This window comes from Acomys minous, assembly GCF_964271855.1.
Source record: "Acomys minous genome assembly, chromosome: 17".
Taxonomy (NCBI): domain Eukaryota; kingdom Metazoa; phylum Chordata; class Mammalia; order Rodentia; family Muridae; genus Acomys; species Acomys minous.
In genome coordinates this window covers 22,869,106-22,887,117 of record NC_140500.1, presented here as the reverse complement: position 1 = coordinate 22,887,117, position 18,012 = coordinate 22,869,106, and the positions used below count along the sequence as shown (strand labels likewise).

Genomic DNA, 18,012 nt, shown 5'->3' with positions numbered 1-18,012 from the left:
AGGCAGAGGCAGGCAGCCTGGTCTACACAAAGTGAGTCCGGGACAGCAAGGCTACACAGAGAAACCCTGTCTCAAAAAACCGAGAAAAAAAAAAGCCAACTACAAGAAGCCATTCATAAAGGAAGCATTAATAATGTCCAAAGAGACAGATGCCCAAATACATTCACAAAGAACTAAGCAGAAGAGATTTTTTTCCCCTTTGGTTTTTGTTGTTGTTCTTTTGTTGAGGTGATATCTGTTTTGTTGGTTGTTTTCTCCCCTACAAAGTCAATACAAATTGACAATACCTAATTTTAGTTGAAATATTTCATTTTTGTTTTGTTTTTCGAGACAGGGTCTCTCCATTTTAGCCTTGGCTGTCCTGGACTTGCTTTGTAGACCCCGCTGGCCTTAAACTCACAGTGATCCCCCTGCCTCTGCCTCCCGAGTGCTGGGATTAGGTGTGCACCACCACACCTAGTGAAATATTTGAAAATGCATAGTTAGGATAAAAATACATATGTAAACCCTTATAGAAGAGAAATTGGCTGGGCGATGGTGGCGCACGCCTTTAATCCCAGCCCTCGGAAGGCAGAGGCAGGCGGATCCCTGTGAGTTCGAGGCCAGCCTGGTCTACAAAGTGAGTCTAGGATAACCAAGGCTACACAGAGAAACCCTGTCTCTAAAAACCAAGGGGGGGGGGCGGGGAAGAAAAAATAACAAGGTTAGCAGCAGTCCTCAACCTGTGGGTCACGACCACTTAGGGAGATCAAATGACGGTTTCAGAGGGGTCACGTAGGCCCATCAGAAAACATAGATACTCACATTATGATTCCTAGAAATATGCTTCATTTTGGTTCTCTCCATCCACCATATGGGTTCCAGGAATTGAACTTGGGTTGTCAGACAGGATGGAAAGCGCTTCCACTCACTGGCCCGTCTCGTGTAGCCCAGGCTGGTGTCAAAACTTGCCTTGAACTCTCAATCCTCTGGCCTCTCCCTCCCCAGTACCTGGGCTTGCAGGCCTGCGCCACCACAGCTGACTGTTCTGTGATTTGTCTGAGAACACGCAGTGAGGCGCAACTCCAACGGTCCTGCGTTCTTCTCCCTTTCACCTCTCAGGGGCACTGACTCTGAGCGTGAGGTGATGCCTTTTCTTTCTCCTTGCTATTAGCTTTACTGTAGCCATACTCCTCGTGCGGGGCACAAGTCGATTGCTTTATTTCTTTGTTTTCCTCCAGTGTTCAGCAGAGCCCCTGGATGCATCATGGAAGGGATGTGCCTCCTTTCAGGAACATGAGCACATGTGTGTGTGTGTGCGTGTGTGTGTGTGCGTGTGTGCATGGAGGTCAGAGGTTGACAAAAGGGGCATTCCTCAGTTACTCTTGACCTCCCTGAGCTCACTGGTTCACCATGGGGTATTGGCCTATTATCCTTCACAGTTCACAATGTCCCTGTTATTTTAAAATAGATTTTCAGCCTTTTGATTGATATCTTGTGTCATATCTGTTCTTATCAGCTTAAGACAACAGATGGTGAGGAAACAAGAGCTGGACATACTTTTAAATCAATACATAGTTCCATTCATTGTTTTAATGGGTCCATGTGTCCTGCACATGGCTGCCCACGGTGAGAGCCTGCCTACTAACAGACACAATACACCGTATTGGAGGAGACAGTAATCACTTTATATCAAATTATCAGAGGCTCCACACAAGGGCTTAGGGCAGTCTTGGTCCACACTCACATTACAGCTGGCATCTAAAAAGAATATGCTGGCCATGGGAGAAGGTGCTTTCTGGTCTGAGAAAACAGAAATGAGGCCCTAGGACCCAAACAGCGTGGTGAGCCTGAAGAATTGAAAAATACCACAGTGTACAAGGAGGGAAGTGAAAGACGAGGAAGTGAGAAGGTCAAGGTGAAACACACATAACGCTCTTAAATCCCCCTCGGCATTTAGGTCGTTTCCAGATTTCCTCTGTGACACTGTGGTGTTGTGAGCATTTTTCTGCTTTTATCTGTGTGTATTAAGGAGATTTTTTGTGGGGAGTGTGGTTAAAAATTATGAAACTCCAACTCATTTTCTGCATGAATGTGTGTGTGTGTGCTATGCATGTATAAGGGTTCACATATGTGGGAGTATGGGTATGTGTGCAGGTACATGTGTGTGCCTGTTTGTGGGTTCATATATATAGGGGTGGGTGTACATGTGTATATACATGCACATCTATGTGCATGTGTAGGAAGATAAGAGGCTGATAAAGGGTGTATTCATCGATTGGTTTTACCTTATATATTGAGGCAGGGTCCTTAGCCGAACCCAGAGCTGACTGATTCACTAGTCAAGCTAAGCAGCTTGCTCTAAGCATCTCCTGTCTGTGCCTCCCTGGTGCCAGGATTATGGGTCAGGCTCGTCTCAAACTCAGAGATCTACCTGCCTCTGCTTCCCAAGTATTGGGGCTTAGAGATATGTGCCACCAGATCTGGCTGAATATCTAAACCTTAACAAATGGGATCAACTTCTTCTTGTTTGTTTTTCAAGACAGAGTTTCTCTGTGTAGCCTTGCCCGTCCTGGACTCACATTGTAGACCAGGCTGGCTCGAACTCACAGAGATCAACTTGCCTCTGCCTCCTGGAGTGCTGGGAGTAAAGGCGTGTGTCACCATGCCCGGCAGCAAATCTGTTTTCAAGTAAACTTTCTTGAGATAATCACATGATTTCTTTTTTCCTCATTGTAGATGGAAATCAAAAGGCGCAGGAGCAGCCATGACAGGTAGAAGAGAGAGAGAGAGGAGAGAGAGAGAGGAGAGAGAAAGAGAGGAGAGAGGGAGACAGAGAGACAGAGAGAGAAAGGGAGAGCCTGCCTGCTATTGGGGTATTTATTCAAGAGACAAGAAACATTTATCAATTAGTTGCTAAATATAGGACTTTCTTGGCACTATGCACCATAGAATTAAAGAACAAGATACAGAGACAGTGATGGACACAGAGCTACCACATTCTTTTTTTTTGGTGGTGGTGGTGGTGGGGTTTCGATTCTTTTTTTCCCCCTGAGACAGGGTTTCTCTGTGTAGCCTTGGCTGTCCTGGACTCGCATTGTAGACCAGGCTGGCCTCAAACTCACAGGGATCCACCTGCCTCTGCCTCCCAAGTGCTGGGATTAAAGACGGGTGCCACCACCATCTGGCTTAGCATTTTTTCTTTTCTTCTTTTTCACTACCACATTCTTAAAGCTTAAGGGACTGCTACCTTTCTAAAGTTAGCCGTGCGCTCATGGGGACACCCTGGCTGAGTGGAAGGCCTCTGGCCCTCCTGTAGGAGTCAACCTTTGGAAAGGAGGTCAGCAGATCTGCTCGCTGGATTGTCCCATATCGCTTTTCCACTCCTGCTGCTCTTTATCTCAGCCACGTTGGAGCCACAGATAACACCCAAAAAGAGATTTGGAATGCCTGTGTACTCAAAGGAGGGCGTCCGGGAGGGGAAAGCGATAGGACCAGAGTTAACCTAAGCTGGAAAGGAAATGTACTAGTAACATTCTAAGAGTAATAAGCTACTGTGGTTTAGCTACACAACAGTTCCCTCCAGGACCAGTAACTGGCTTTACGTGGAGGAGCTTCAAATGCCAGAAAGGATTGGCTGTACGAAGTGCAGGCTCTCTCTATTCCAAACTGCATGACCTTGGCCAGGCTGACCTTACTGTTTTAATCTATAAGATGATGGAAGGTATTGCATCAATTGGGGAGGGGAGGGCGTGGGTGGGTTAAGTACTATATGCTAAGTGCTTTGCAGAGTATAAAGTACGACGTTGTTATTGCTTTGAATCTCACGAAGTACAGGAAGTCTGTGGTCATGAACTAGCATATCCTCTACCAGCAGACGTCCTCCCACAAGACACTTCTCTGCAAAGCCAGCTCAGGAACTCAATGGAGCAATGGTTGACGAGTAAGAAGACTGCGTCACTTCCAGGGGACTCCGTTGACCCACATCCCAGACTCTAGGCAATCCATCTCTATGTTCTTTTGCAGATATTTATGTCAACTTCAATTTATATTTGCTTCCTTGAAGACTGCTCTCTTTGCTCCCTCAATGGTTGGCTCAGCAACACTGGGAATCTCAGAGGAAAAGCTAAGCCAAGAAATCAGTGCTGGGTGTGGCAATACCCAACCCAAATCAACCCTAGCCTCTTGGAAGATTAGGGCTGCAGAACCTCAAGTCTAAGGCTAACCTGAGCTACATAATGAGTTCAAGGCTAGTCCAGGCAACTTAGAGAGACCCTACCTAAAAAATGAACAGAATTAGCCAGGCATGGTGGCACATGCCTTTAATCCCAGCACTCGGGAGGCAGAGGCAGGCAGATCGCTGTGAGTTCGAGGCCAGCCTGGTCTACAAAGTGAGTCCAGGACAGCCAAGGCTACACAGAGAAACCCAGTCTCGATAAACAAAAACAAACAAACAAACAAACAACAACAAAAAACTACAGGGTTGTGAACTGGGTCAGGAGGTAAAGCTGTGGAGGCGTGGTGACCTGGGCTTGATTCCCAGACCCACATAAAGTTAGAAGAGAAGGGGTTCCATACAGCTGTCCTCCACTTGGGCCCTGGGCCTGCACACACAAATACATAGTACATGCAATGTAAATAAGTAAATAAACAAAAGGTGGTTGGCCTAGAAGCACATTAGCATTAGTATTTGAGCCTAAAATGGAAAGTCAGGCTTCTCCCAGGCAGGAGTCTAATTGGACTCCCAGGCTTGCCCAGGAAACAAGAGCTTCGTATTTGTTTGTAGCTCTGTAAACTGGAACGTACCTTCTCTATTCCGAGGTTTTTATCTACCCATCACCATAAAAGGCTACGATGGCCTTTGTAGCTGGTCTTTGCTACTTTGTTATCCTTTTCCCACCTTTTATCCCCCTCAGTTTCAGTGCTAACAAGGATAGAAGAGAGAGAGAGAGAGAGGAATTAGGAAAATCCCTGAATCTATTTTCTTTCCTTTTGTTTGGTCTTTGGCCAGGGCTACTAACAAACCGCAACCAAGCTCCTTATTGATGAACAATCACCCACCCCAACCCTCGGGGCTCTCACATTTATGTACTCTCTGAAAAGTTCCCAGAATTCCAAATGTCACACAATTGCAGAAATTATCTGCAGCTGGCAAAACCACACTTCTGCTAGAGCATGAGACAGATCAGATCATAGCCAGCTGCTGTAACTGTCAGAGTAAATCCACATCCGCAAACTAGGATCAAAATGATAACTCATTCTTATATTTTTGTGAGGTTTTTTTTTTTCCGAGGCATGGTTTTTCTGTGTAGCCTTGGCTGTCCTGGACTTGTTTTGTAGGCCAGGCTGGCCTCAAACTCACAGCGATCCGCCTGCCTCTGCCTCCCAAGTGCTGGGATTAAAGGCGTCCGCCGCCACCACCACCTGGTTTGTGTTTTTTTTTAAAGAAACAAAAATTCCAGAATTTGCTGGGCGTGGTGGCTCATGCCTTTAATTCCTGCACTCGGGAGGCAGAAGCAGGTGGATCACTGTGAGTTCGAGGTTAGTCTTGTCTACAAAGTGAGTCCAGGACAGTCAAGGCTATTATACAGAGAAACCCTGTCTCCAGAAACAAAAAACAAAAAAACCCCAAAACATCGAGAATTCTCAAAAATATCACTAATAAGTACTTTATGTGTGATGGTTTAGTTTTGGAAATTAGTGGAGTAGTGGAGGCTGGAGCCTTGTGTAGTTTTTTTTCAGCCTCAGCAAGAAGCTCCTTTGCACAAAATGTCGTCCTAGAAACCCTGCTACCTAGAAAAGCACACTTTGAATGAAGGCACTGCACCCTCTTCTGGCCTTGGGGGCAACAGGCATCCATGTGGTACAGAGACATACATTCAGTCAAAACATCCATACACATAAATAAAACATAAAGGAGGCTGGGCGGTGGTGGCGCACTCCTTTAATCCTAGCACTTGGGAGGCAGAGGCTGGTGGATCGCTGTGAGTTCAAGGCCAGCCTGGACTACAAAGTGTGTCTAGAACAGCTAAGGCTACACAGAGAAACCCAGTCTTGAAAAACCAACCAACCAACCAAACGAACAAAGAAAGAAAAACATAAAGGAAACAGATGCCAATGTTAAAATGTGGGGGGAGGGGGGGCGGGTTTCTAGAAAGTTAAGAGAAAGGGAAGCACAAGTTTCACCATCTCAAAGATCACCTGTTCCTACTTTTTCTGTTGGTGACACCCAGGACACGCTCCCCACCCTGTACCACAACCTGCAAGTCTCTTGCTTTCCAGCTGGGCTCTCCCTGTGCCACCGAGCCCACTTGCGCTCCTTTCAAACACAGATACGGCATTACAGCAGCTTATTATTTTAGTGTCTGGTGCGCTTTGGATATGAAGTGCACCAGCAAAGGCTCATGTGTTAAAAGGTTTGGTTGAAAGCTAAACCACAGATTAGTGGGGAACCCCACAGATGATGGAGTCATAGCTTGATAGTAACATGGATCACGGGGTGTGGAAATTTCAAGGCAGGGCCCAGTTGCTGGCATTCTTTTGCGGGATATACAATTCCCCGGCCCTGTCCTCTCTCTGGACCACTCTACCGTGAGAAGAGGCCCCTTCTCCACCTATGCTCCTTGCATAACAGTTTGCCTCATCACACCGTGGCTTCCAAACAATGGTGCCCAGTGATAATGGACTGAAATCCTGGAACTGTGGGAGAAGTAATCCCCTCCTCCTTGCTTAAGCTGTTTTCTCAGATATTTTGTCATGACAAAGGAGTGACTAATCCAGCATGTGTGGTGTGAGTTCGGCTGTTTAACAATCTCAGAAGGACAGAACCGCCCATTGAGTAGTTTGTTGGCCCTCATCCGCGCGGCAGAACCATTATAAGGGGTCTTCGCTTAGTGGTTGGGTCGTCAGCGCCTGAATTCAGTGGCGCCTGCGCTTTGAGGTCCTTCTTAGAGGCTCTGATCAGATCTGTGTTGCAGCCAGTTAGGCCAACCCTAATTTTCAGTGACCCGCCACCCCTGGTTTCACAGGTGTTTTTGCTTGCCTCTAAACCTCCAACTCAACTCACAATTGTCAGGCCAGCCTGACTTCTAATTCTAAACGCCATACCATCCCCCACAATCCCCCGCCCCACTCACCCGTCAACCCCCAGCCTTTCCTTTCACTCCTTCCTTTATCCATTCCCTAAATAGTCTCAAACGAATTCTTCCCCCCTTAGGGTTTTGTCTTCTAGGCCTAATTAAAAACAATTCACAAGGCACCTCACTTAGGTGAATTCCAGACCATAAAGGCGCGCAGAACTTGAAGCTACAGGGATCGACACCGCCACCTAGTGGCTGGCTGTCAAATAGGTTTTGCGATACCTAGGATGCTACTGGCTGGCATCCTAGCAACAGGCCCTGGAGGAGGAGGATACATCAAAGCCCTGGTCGTGGGCGGAACAGGATAGCTCTTTCTTACCAACATTTTCTCTGCGTGTAATTATCTTTACAAGCCTTTCTCTCCTTTTCTTTCTTTTTTATTTTTCTTCTCTTTCTTTTGTAAACTCTTCAGAACTCTTCTTTTTGTTTGTTTTGTCTTGTTTTTCCAGACAGGGTTTCTCTGTGTAGCCTTGACTGACCTGGACTCGCTTCGAACTCACAAGAGACCCTCCTGCCTCTGCCTCCCAAGTGCTGGGATTAAAGGCCTGTGCCATCACTGTCCGGCACCTTAATTCCTTCCTTTCCCTGGGTACTGGACCCAGGTCCTCATCCGTGCTAAACAAGAGAACTCATTAATTAGCTACACGCCCACGTCTTCTACTCTTTTCTCTCTGCTAAATCTCCAAGGTTTCTTGGATCACCGAGTCTGAGGCCAACCTGGTCTACAAAGCGAGTCCAGGACAGCCAAGATACCACAGAGAAACCCTGCCTTGAAAAACTAAACAAGGGGGCTGGAGAGATGGCTCAGTGGTTAAGAGCACTGACTGCTCTTCCAAAGGTCATGAGTTCAATTCCCAGCACCCACATGATGGCTCACAACCATCTATAATGTGATCTGGTCCCCTCTTCTGGAGTTCAGGTGTACATGCAGGCAGAACACTGAATACATAATAAATAAATAAACCTTAAAAAAAAAAACTAAACAAACAAAAAGATGCAGCTCACAGACCATACAAAGTGCATAGTGCAGGGGTTTTTAGTATACTCAGAGCGGTGCAACCACCTTTCTGTTTTTTTAAGCATTTGTTTGTGTTCTGTGTTTAAGAGCCTCACCACACATGCGGAAGTCAGAGGAAAGCTTTTTGGAATTGGTTCTTTTCTTCTCTACATGTGGGCTGCAGGGATTGTCAACAAGTGTCCTATATGCTGTTGTGCTTATCCTGGGGCACAACCTTTAGTTTCCTTTGTCTTTAAAAAAAAAAAAGCTGCCGGGCATGGTGGCGCATGCCTTTAATCCCAGCACTCGGGAGGCAGAGGCAGGCAGATCACTGTGAGTTCGAGGTCAGCCTGGTCTACAAAGTGAGTCCGGGGCAGCCAAGGCTACACAGAGAAACCTTGTCTCAAAAAACCAACAAACTAACCAATCAAAAACAAAACAAAAAAGAAAAGAAAAAATGTCTTCCTTTGTGGCCCTGGCTGGCCTGGTTGACTTCTCATCTTTTTTGATAAATAAGGCGTCAGTGCACTGTAGCCTTGCTCATTCACTACACAACAGTCTGACTGCTTCTGAGGCTGTAGCATTCCCAGCTGCAGAATTCCACTGGGCAGAGCACAGTGTAGCCACTCCCAGAGCCTATACATTAGAGGATGCTGACATGGGCTGGAGTCCGAGAAGCATTTATATCACAGGACCTTGACACACTCTTTCTTTTATATGTATTAATTCTAGATCGCCTCATGTCTAGCTCCTGGGCCTTCTTTCCCCCCCCCCCTCAAATTCTTCCTGAAGAGGCTTTCCCCAACCAGAGCACAGTATCAAGAGGAACAAACTCCTCTCCCTCCTTCCATTCCATTTTCTTTCTCTTTCTTTGTTTTTGTTTTTGTTTTTTGAATTTCTCTGTATAGCACTGGCTGTCTTAGACTCACTTTGTAGACCAGGCTGGCCTCGAATTCACAGCGATCTGCCCTCCTCTGCCTCCTGAGTGCTGGGATTAAAGGCGTGTGCCACCACCGCCCGGCTCGATCCCATTTTCTATACTGTTATCTTGACTAATTTTCCTTCTTAGATATTTTTATGTCCTGCACTGGATTGTAAATGTGTGAAGGTAGTTCCTGGCATCAGTAGTGCCTGTCACATAAATGAATGAAAAGAAACAAAACAAAACAAGCAATGTGAAAACAGGTAGATGAATAAATGAGCCCTTGAAAGAAGAGTCCAGGGGGGAAAAGAAGCTATTTAATATCTGCTCAGTGGTTTTATTAGAGGAAAAGATGCCTGGATATAAAACAGTATGGTAAAGGCATGGTGGCTTGAGACCATTATCTTCTTTTTTAAAGATTTATTTATTATTATGTATGCAGTGCTGTCTGCATGTACACCTGCAGGCCAGAGGAGGGCATCAGATCACATTACAGATGGCGGATGGTTGTGAGCCACCATGTGGCTGCTGGACCTCTGAAAGAGCAGTCAGTGCTCTTAACTTCTGCGCCATCTCTGCAGCCCCGAACCTTTGTATTTTTAATTTTTCTAAATTAGAATTTCTTTCCGAGCTAAAGATCCAATGGGTAGATTACATGTCCTTTTCCTCACTATGCATTTTGCCCATTTCTCTTTTATTTTTTATTTTTTTATTTTTGGTTTTTCGATACAGGGTCTTTCTGTGTTAGCCTTGGCTGTCCTGGACTTGCTTTGTAGGCCCGGCTGGCCTCGAACTCACAGGGATCTACCTGCCTTTGCCTCCTGATGCCCGGCCTCTCTTGATTCATCTTGAATGCTTGAGGTTTTGCCCTTCATGCTACTATGCTACTGGACACACTTTCAGCTAGTATCGGGCTTGGTCAAAAGCGCCTTGTCAAAAGGAAAGCCAGGGCAAGTGAGGCGGCCCATTTGGTAAAGGCACCTTATTATTAAGCCTGATGACTTGGGTTTAATCCCTGGGACCCAGGTGGTAAAAAAAAAAAAAAAAAAAAAAAAGAGAACTGACTTCTGAAAATTACCCTCTGACCTCCAATGTTCACATGGTACATGTGCCACCCCCCCACCCCCCCACCCCCATCCATAAACAGTTGCAAATAAATGCAGTAAAACTGCTGTTTTTAATTGCTAGTAAGAACCACCAACACACATTTTAACCTTTACTTAACCTCAACTCCCACCACAGGAGGGCATGGAGGCATAGACACACACACACACCAGTGATGTTTGTTACCTTAATACAATAAGGTTGGCATAATCAGGAAGCCTAGAAATACACGTAACAGGGTAGCTAATCTCATTTCTTCTTCTTTTTGAGACTGGGAAGCATAGGCTAGCTTTGCACTTGCTTTGTACCCCCATGGTAGTCTAAAATTCTTGGAACGGAAAACAGAGTAACTCCTTGTTTCAAACAGGGCGAGGGTGAGGCACAGCCAGGATCTGCAGAGGGGAGGTGGGGTGGGCAGAGTACAGAGCAGCCATGCTTTTGGTTGGTGAAGAAAAGAAACCCGTTTTTTAAAAAAGGGATCTCTAATCTCAGCACTCAGGGAGGCAGAGGCAGGCTGATCGCTGTGAGTTCGGGGCCAGCCTGGTCTACAAAGAGAGTCAAGGACAGCAAGGCTACACAGAGAAACCCTATCTTGGCGGTGGGGGTGGGGTGGGGCGGGTAAGGATTTCATACTAAATGCCTGGCACTGCCTCCTGGCCTATCTGCCCTGGTAGAACATGCTAACGGTCACTGAACATCTATTGCCGCTTGCTACTGCCTGACTAGTCCATAAAACACTCTTCCCTCTCGCACCACGCCTGGCTTGCTGTGGAACCCAGACTTAATCACCACCACGTGTCCTGCCAGCTCTTCTGAACCTTAGTGGCGCGACGGAACCTGGTTTCTCTCGCCAGGGGAATTGATGACCTACTGCTTGTGCCATAAATTCCGGGCATTGATTTTTCCTCCTGCCCGTGGCTTCTCAGTCCCTTTGAATAGACTTACACTGCTTTTACCTCTCAAAGCCTGTAAATGGGCACCGTCTGCTCGTAGGGAAACACTGGTTATAGTGTAAATTCACCTGGGAGCGGCAGTACAGCGGTTGCTTCCAGTTGGAGGCATTCTTCTCTGAGAGGAGAGAGGGCGCTCAAAGCTCGCCAGCGGGAGGTCAAGGAAGCCTCCCTGACTGAGGTCGGCCAAGCAGTTGCTGTCAGGGTGGGGGTGGGGCGGGGAGCGGGAGGGTAGTTAGGGGGAGGAGAGCTGCCAGCAAATTGTACAGGGAAATCCAATGACGCATCTTCCTCGAGTTCTCACCCGAGCTGGTGCGCTTCTTTTGATGACGCACGCAGCTACTGCCTTTGAGTCACTCATGGGCGGATAAGTCACTCCCTATTCATACTCTCGTTAAGTTACTTCAATAAACTCCCTGCTCACCAAGCTAGGTCTGAGTGAAAGCAATTCTTTGGTTTGTCATTGGTACCCTGTCTGGGGCGAATAGATATTTGTTCACAGCTTCCTAAGAAAAGTCATACAATGTATTCAACAAAGGTGTGGTAGGAGCCGGGCGTGGTAGGAGCCGGGCGTGGTAGCGCAATCCCAGCACTCGGGAGCCAGAGGCAGGAGGACTGATGTGAGTTCGAGGCCAGCCTAGTCTACAAAACGAGTCCAGGACAGTCAAAACTATACAGGAAAATTCTGTCTTGAAAAAACAAAAAACAAAGCAAACAAACAAACAAAAAACATGGTAGGGAAAAAAAAAGGATCACTTATCTTACTTCTGTAGTTTATATAGTAATTTGACTGAGGTTAGTCTCTAAGCAAGGACAACATGCGAATCTGTGAAGTATCCCATATTTTAAAAAGATATGAAAATAAAAGGGAGACTTGGAGGGACAGAGGAAGGCAAAGGATTAAGGGGATAAATATTAGGGAATTATTTAAGAACAGTATATACACATATGGAAACATAGCAAATTCTTTTTTTTTCTCTCTCTCTCTCTACAAGTAGTATATGCTGCCGGGTGGTGGCAGTGCACGCCTTTAATCCCAGCACTTGGGAGACAGAAGCAGGCGGATTGCTGTGAGTTCGAGGCCAGAATGTTCTACAAAGCGAGTCCAGGCCAGCCAAGGCTACACAGAGAAAACCAGTCTCAAAAGACAAACAAACAGGGGCTGGAGAGATGGCTCAGAGGTTAAGAGCACTGGCTGCTCTTCCAGAGGTCCTGGGTTCAATTCCCAACAACCACATGGTGGCTCACAACTGTCTGTAACTCCAATTCCAGGGCATCTCGAACCTCCACATGGATATACATAAACAAACAAACAAAAAACCCCAAAACAAACAAGTAGTGTATGCTAATAATGACACAAAAGTGATGGGTGACTGATTTCCTCATCTTAGTTTGAAAAGCATGCTAAAGGAGCCGACTTTCCCCCTAAGGATGACCTTTAAAATGTTCAGGAAAACACTGAGGCTCTTGGATGTGAGCCAAAGCAAGGTGCCAGAAGAGTACCCAGCGTGGTGGCACACACCTTCAATCTCAGCACCGAGGAGGCAAAGGCAGGTGGATCTCTGTGAGTTTGAGGCCAGCCTGGTCTACAGTGGCGTGAGTTCCAGGACAGCCAGGGTTATGTAGAGAGACCCTGTCTCAAAACAAACATACATACACGCCAGCAAATTCTCAGAGAGCAGCTTCCTGCAAAGCTCCTTCCAGATATGGCCAGTGCTTCCTTCCTGACTGTGGCCATCAGAGTGCCTCCAAAGCCTGAGCCCCACTTATTTTATCACAGTGCCTTGCAAGCAGCAAGCTTGAGTTCCACAGCAGGCATGGTTCTGGAAGCCTGGGTCTCGAGCACGCTCATAAGGTTCTGCACTGCTTTTCACATCTCCTGCACGATGGTTCTGTTCAAGATTAACTCAAGACCACAGGGGCAACCTTTAATGAGGGTGACAGTTACAGTCACAGCGCTGCACTCCTGTGTTTTATCCTTCTTGTAACTTTGAGAAACACATACTGAAAGTACGAAGTGGGCCAGCACGGTGGCTCAGAAGGTAAAGGCAACTGCTGCTGTGCCAGATGATCCAGGTTCGATCCCCAAAACCCAATCGGTAGAAGGAGAGAGGAGACTCCGAGCAGTTCTCCGACCTCCACACGGGCACCATGGTACATATGTGAGCTCGCATGCGTGCGCGCGCACACGCACAAATATACTTTTAAAAAGTAAAAACACTGAGCTGGGTGTGGTGGCACATGCCTTTAATTCCAGTACTCGGGAGGCAGAGGCAGGTCAGTCTTTGCGCATTTGAGGCCAATCTGGTCTACACTGGGAAGTTACAGGCTAGCCACAGCTACATAGAGAGACCTTGACCCCTGCAGCCTCAAAAAGAAGAAAAATGTGGGAACATGTTGAGTCTATTGGCTGTGGTAGTAATGGTCTCTCCTGTCACCACTTGCATCTTACATTATTAGCAAGACAAGGGAAACTCAGAGAGATGGAAAGCCCCGAGATTATCACCCTAACACGCCATCTTGACACTAAGCTGAACATGAATTTTGGATACTCACATTTTGTTTCTCCCTCTCCATCTCTCTAACGTAGTAAGCCTGGACTCTTCTTCAAAATTCTCTTCAAGGCACAGCTTCCTGTGAAGTGTAATTGGTTCGTTAGTTATTCTTCCTATTTAATTAGCTTCCCTGAGAGAAGAGCCTGCGAGCCAGCCAGCACCTGGACCAGCGGGCACCATGATAGGCGGAGATGAGGGTCAAACATTGTCATGGGTTCTTAGATTAACTCGATTCTGGGATCCTTGTTCAATGGTTGGAGATGGGGGAGGGCTAACAAGTGAAGGGTCCTGGGTGGAGGAAAGAAAAAGAAGTTGAATATCGTAAAAACCTCTAGATTTGGAGCCATTACTGTGTCACCAACTAGCAGTTTCCCCATCTGCAAAATGGGCAGGAAGTGAGTTAAGTGATTTTGCTGACACAAATTCTGTTTTGTTTTTAAAGATTTGTGTTACTTTTTGTGTATATAATGTCTTGCTTGCGTGTATATATGTTTACTGTATGCATGACGGTGCCCATGGAGGTCACAAGAAAGTGTCAGATCTCCTGGAACTGGAGTCATGGATGGGCTGTGAGCCACTACGCGGTGCTGGGAACTGAGCCCAGGTCCTCTGCAAAAGCAGGAGATGCTCTTAACTGCTGAGTCATCTTTCCAACCCTCATAAATTCAGTGATTTAACTCAGCTTCTTTAGTCATGTAAGTGTTACAGTAGTTGTAGACCTACATCTGCAGCTCCTGGAATGCTTAGAGCTTTGGCTGTGTGTGATACAATCAACAGTCTGTGGTTGGCAGCTTCTCCCCTGAGAAGCCCACGCTCACGCTCTCAGGTGTGTCTTCTTTCTCTTAAAAGTTATATTGAAGGCAGGCACGGTCGAGCATCCCTGTGATTCCAGCATTCTGGGAGGCAGAGCAGGTAGATCCCTGTGAGTTTGAGGTCTACAAAGTGAGTCCAGGACAGCCAAGGCTACACAGAGAAACCTGTCTTAAAAAAAAAAAAAAAAAAGACACTGCTTCAATAGCCTCTTCTCTTGTGTAGATGTCTCTACATCATGGAATGGAACACTTCTATAATACTCTACCACATGGATGTAATATGTGTTGTTTGTCCATTCACTTTTTTTGTTGATGAGCATTTGAGTTGCTTCCAGTTTCCAACCATTGCAAATAAAACTATGAGCAATGACAACAGATTTAAAATATTTGAAATAGCCAGTCTCTCAGTCCTTTAATCCCACCACTGGGAAGGTAGACCTCTGTGAATTCGGGGTTAGCCTGGTCTACACAGAGAGTTTCAGGATGGCTAGGACTACACAGTGAGACTCTGACTCGAAAACAGTGACAACAAAAATATTGGAAACATCATCTGCCTTTTACCTTCACTTTCACTCAGACCATCTGAGTCGGAAACAGTCAGAAATCATGACTGTTTAGCCAGCTGTCAACACAACCAAATCTGTTTCCTCCACCTTCCTTCTCCTCCCGCCCTGAGTGGCTGGCTCCGAAGGTCAGCTGAGGGGTGGTAAGTGAAAATAATAGTTTGGTTGTGAACTTAGGGAACACTGTCCCTTTGACTGTGTTGCCCTCTCCGTTCCTCCCCCTCTTCCTTCCTTTGCTTGGGAGGTGTGTATGACGAGTTATGCAGTCAGTCTGCCTTCAGCCTCCTGAGTGCTGGGACCGAAGGCATATGTCACCGCACTCGGTGACACACATCTTTTTGCCCTTTCTTATCTTCTTATGCCTTCCTCATGTCCCGCTCATCTCTTTCCTCTGAAAACTACCTCTTATCGTCTGTGTCACTTTCATTTTGGAAAAGCAAAACCAAACCAAACCTAATCCTGCTCTTTTAATTTTTCTTTTAAATATTTGTTATTTACACAGTTCTCTGCTATGTACACACCAGTCTGCAAGAAGAGGGCATCAGATGACATTATAGATGGTTGTGAGCCAGCATGTGGTTGCTGGGAATTGAACTCAGGACCTCTAGAAGAGCAGCCAGTGCTCTTAACCGCTGAACCATCTCTCCAGCCCCAGCCCTGTTCTTTTAACTCAGATAAATATACCTTTCTTTAAAAGTGACATGCTGGGACCATGAAGATAGTTCAGTGGGTAAGGGTGCTCGCAGCCAAGTCTGACAACCTGAATTCAATCCCTGGAACCCAATAGTAGAAAGAAGAAACTAAGTCTTACAAGTGACATGGATATTCACGCATGCACGCACACAGACACACACACAGACACACACACACAGACACACACACACACACACACACATGGGGGGGGGCAGAGGCAGAGACAGAGAGAGTAAATAACACTCGAGATGTGAAAAATGAAAATTTAAAGGTGGCCTGAAGAGATGGTTCAGTGGTTAAACACACTGATTGCTCCTCTAGAAGTCCTGAGTTCAATTCCCAGCAACCACAGGGTGACTCAGAACCATCTATAATGTGAACTGATGCCCTTTTCTGGCCTGCAGGTGTGCATGCAAGCAGAGCTTTGTATACATAATAAATAAATAATCTTTTTTTTTTTAAAAAAAGAAAGAAAATTTAAAAGGTAAGGCAGGTTAAGGCCAGCCTGTGCAATGTAGTGAGATTTTTGTCTCAATATTAAAAGAAAAAGGAAGGAAGGAAGGAAGAAGGAAAGAAAGAAAAGGAAAAAAAGCAGAAAAGCCCTGGAGGTAGAGCTATAGCTGAGCAGAGGAACACTGGCTTAGTATGTGTTCAAGTCACAGTACTTCGAAAAAAGAAAAATGTTAAAATGATTAACTCAGAGTAACTCTTTTTTCCCTCAGAGACAGGGTTTCTCTGTGTAGCCTTGGCTTTCCTGGACTTGCTTTGTAGACCAGGCTGGCCTCGAACTCACATCAATCTGCTTGCCTCATGCCTCCTGAGTGCTGGGATTAAGGCATGTGCCACCACGCCCGGCGGAATAACTCTTCTGCTTCTGGCCTGTGTGTGTGTGTGTGTGTGTGTGTGTTTTGTTTTTCGAGACACGTTTCTCTGTGTAGCCTTGGCTGTCCTGGACTCGCTTTGTAGACCAGGCTGGCCTCGAACTCACATCAATCTGCCTGCCTCTGCCTCCTGAGTGCTGGGATTAAAGGCGTGCGCCACCGCACCCGGCCCTGCCTAGGTACTAAACTGGGGAAAACTAATACTATTTTGCCTAAGGCAGTTGGCCTTTCATCTTTCTTGACCACTTATTAGGGAATAAGTCACTTGATGAATAAATCAATAAACTCAGCACTTGGCTTAACACACAATCCTGTCCTGATTCCTCGACAGGATTATAATCCCCTGGAGGAGATTTATAGGCCCGATGGCTCGGGCCTGTAATTGTGGGTACCCTGGAGGCTGATGCAAGAGGATCTAAAAAGTTCCAGGCCAGCCTGGGATACAAAGGGGAGTTCAAGGCCATAGAGAGCCCCCGCCTCAAAAACTAACAAGGCTGGGGATGTAGCTCAGCGGTGAAGCTTCTTCTTGGCATGACCAAAGCTGTAGTTTCCATCCCCACTATGATTCATATTGTCTAACCATCTGTGTAGGATGTGAGGTCCAGGAGGGCGGGGCGTTTGGCTATGCGCTTGGCTGAGCGTCGCCTGACGGACGGACGCAGTTAGGTGCTCAGTGAACATCGGGGAGAACCGGAACACCCTCCACCCTCCACCTACCTCTAGCCTCTCACCCACCATCCCCGCTGCGGCCCGGCGCCGAACTCCGCCCAACCGCCCGCTTCGCGGCCCGGCTCTGTCCCGGGCGCCGCGCCAGAGTGACAGCACCGCCGCCACCGCCACCGCCACCGCCACCGTCGCAGCCGTTAGCCCCGCGCCGTCGCCAGCCGGCTTCCGTTCGGAAGGGTCCGTTGACGGAGGAAAACGTGCCCGGCGCCCGCTGCTTGATGCGTCTGCCCTGCACGCTCCACTTACTGGGGAAGGCAAGGCTCCCCTCTGGGCCGGCGGGTCGCCCGCACCCTGCTCCCCACCTGGCCACCAACGGACCAGCTGCACTCTGGGGTCCCTGAACGTGCCTGCGTCCCGAGCTTTCATGGGGTAACCGTCCTGGGCCCAACCATCCTCCGCGCAGCAATTGCCATTGCTGCTTTAAGAGATACCAGCCCCCCGCCCCCCCCCTCCCCCGCCTCGCGCCTCTACGCCCCCGGGGAGGCGCAGAGCGGTCTTCGTGGAAGCAGCACAGCCCAAGTGTTCCGAAAGGATTGGGTGGGTTTGGCGCTTGGTGTCATAAAGGTCTGCTGCCTTGTTGGTGTGCGGGGTGGGGTGGGGGGCGGCGAGGGGGAGCGGAGCGGATACTCAGCAGATCACCAAAGAAGACCAGGCTTGGAGTGATAGAGGGGACCAAATCAGAAAGATAGCA

The 18,012-nt window shown here is 47.3% G+C and overlaps 1 protein-coding gene across 2 annotated transcripts in view; it reads right to left on the bottom strand.

The window, feature by feature from the left end:
* The window catches only part of SLC2A3 (solute carrier family 2 member 3), a 63,054-nt gene extending 45,418 nt beyond the window's left edge, over positions 1-17,636 (bottom strand). The window contains exons 1-2 of one of the 2 annotated variants that reach the window (XM_084766795.1): positions 17,313-17,636; positions 13,648-13,725 (exon numbers count right to left, since the gene is read on the bottom strand). In XM_084766795.1, the coding sequence (XP_084622921.1) occupies positions 13,648-13,668 (21 nt within the window). In that variant the 5' untranslated portion in view covers positions 13,669-13,725; positions 17,313-17,636. The remainder of the gene's footprint in view (positions 1-13,647; positions 13,726-17,312) is intronic. The other variant, XM_084766796.1, reaches the window with a different exon arrangement.
* Between the last annotated feature and the right edge of the window lie 376 nt (positions 17,637-18,012).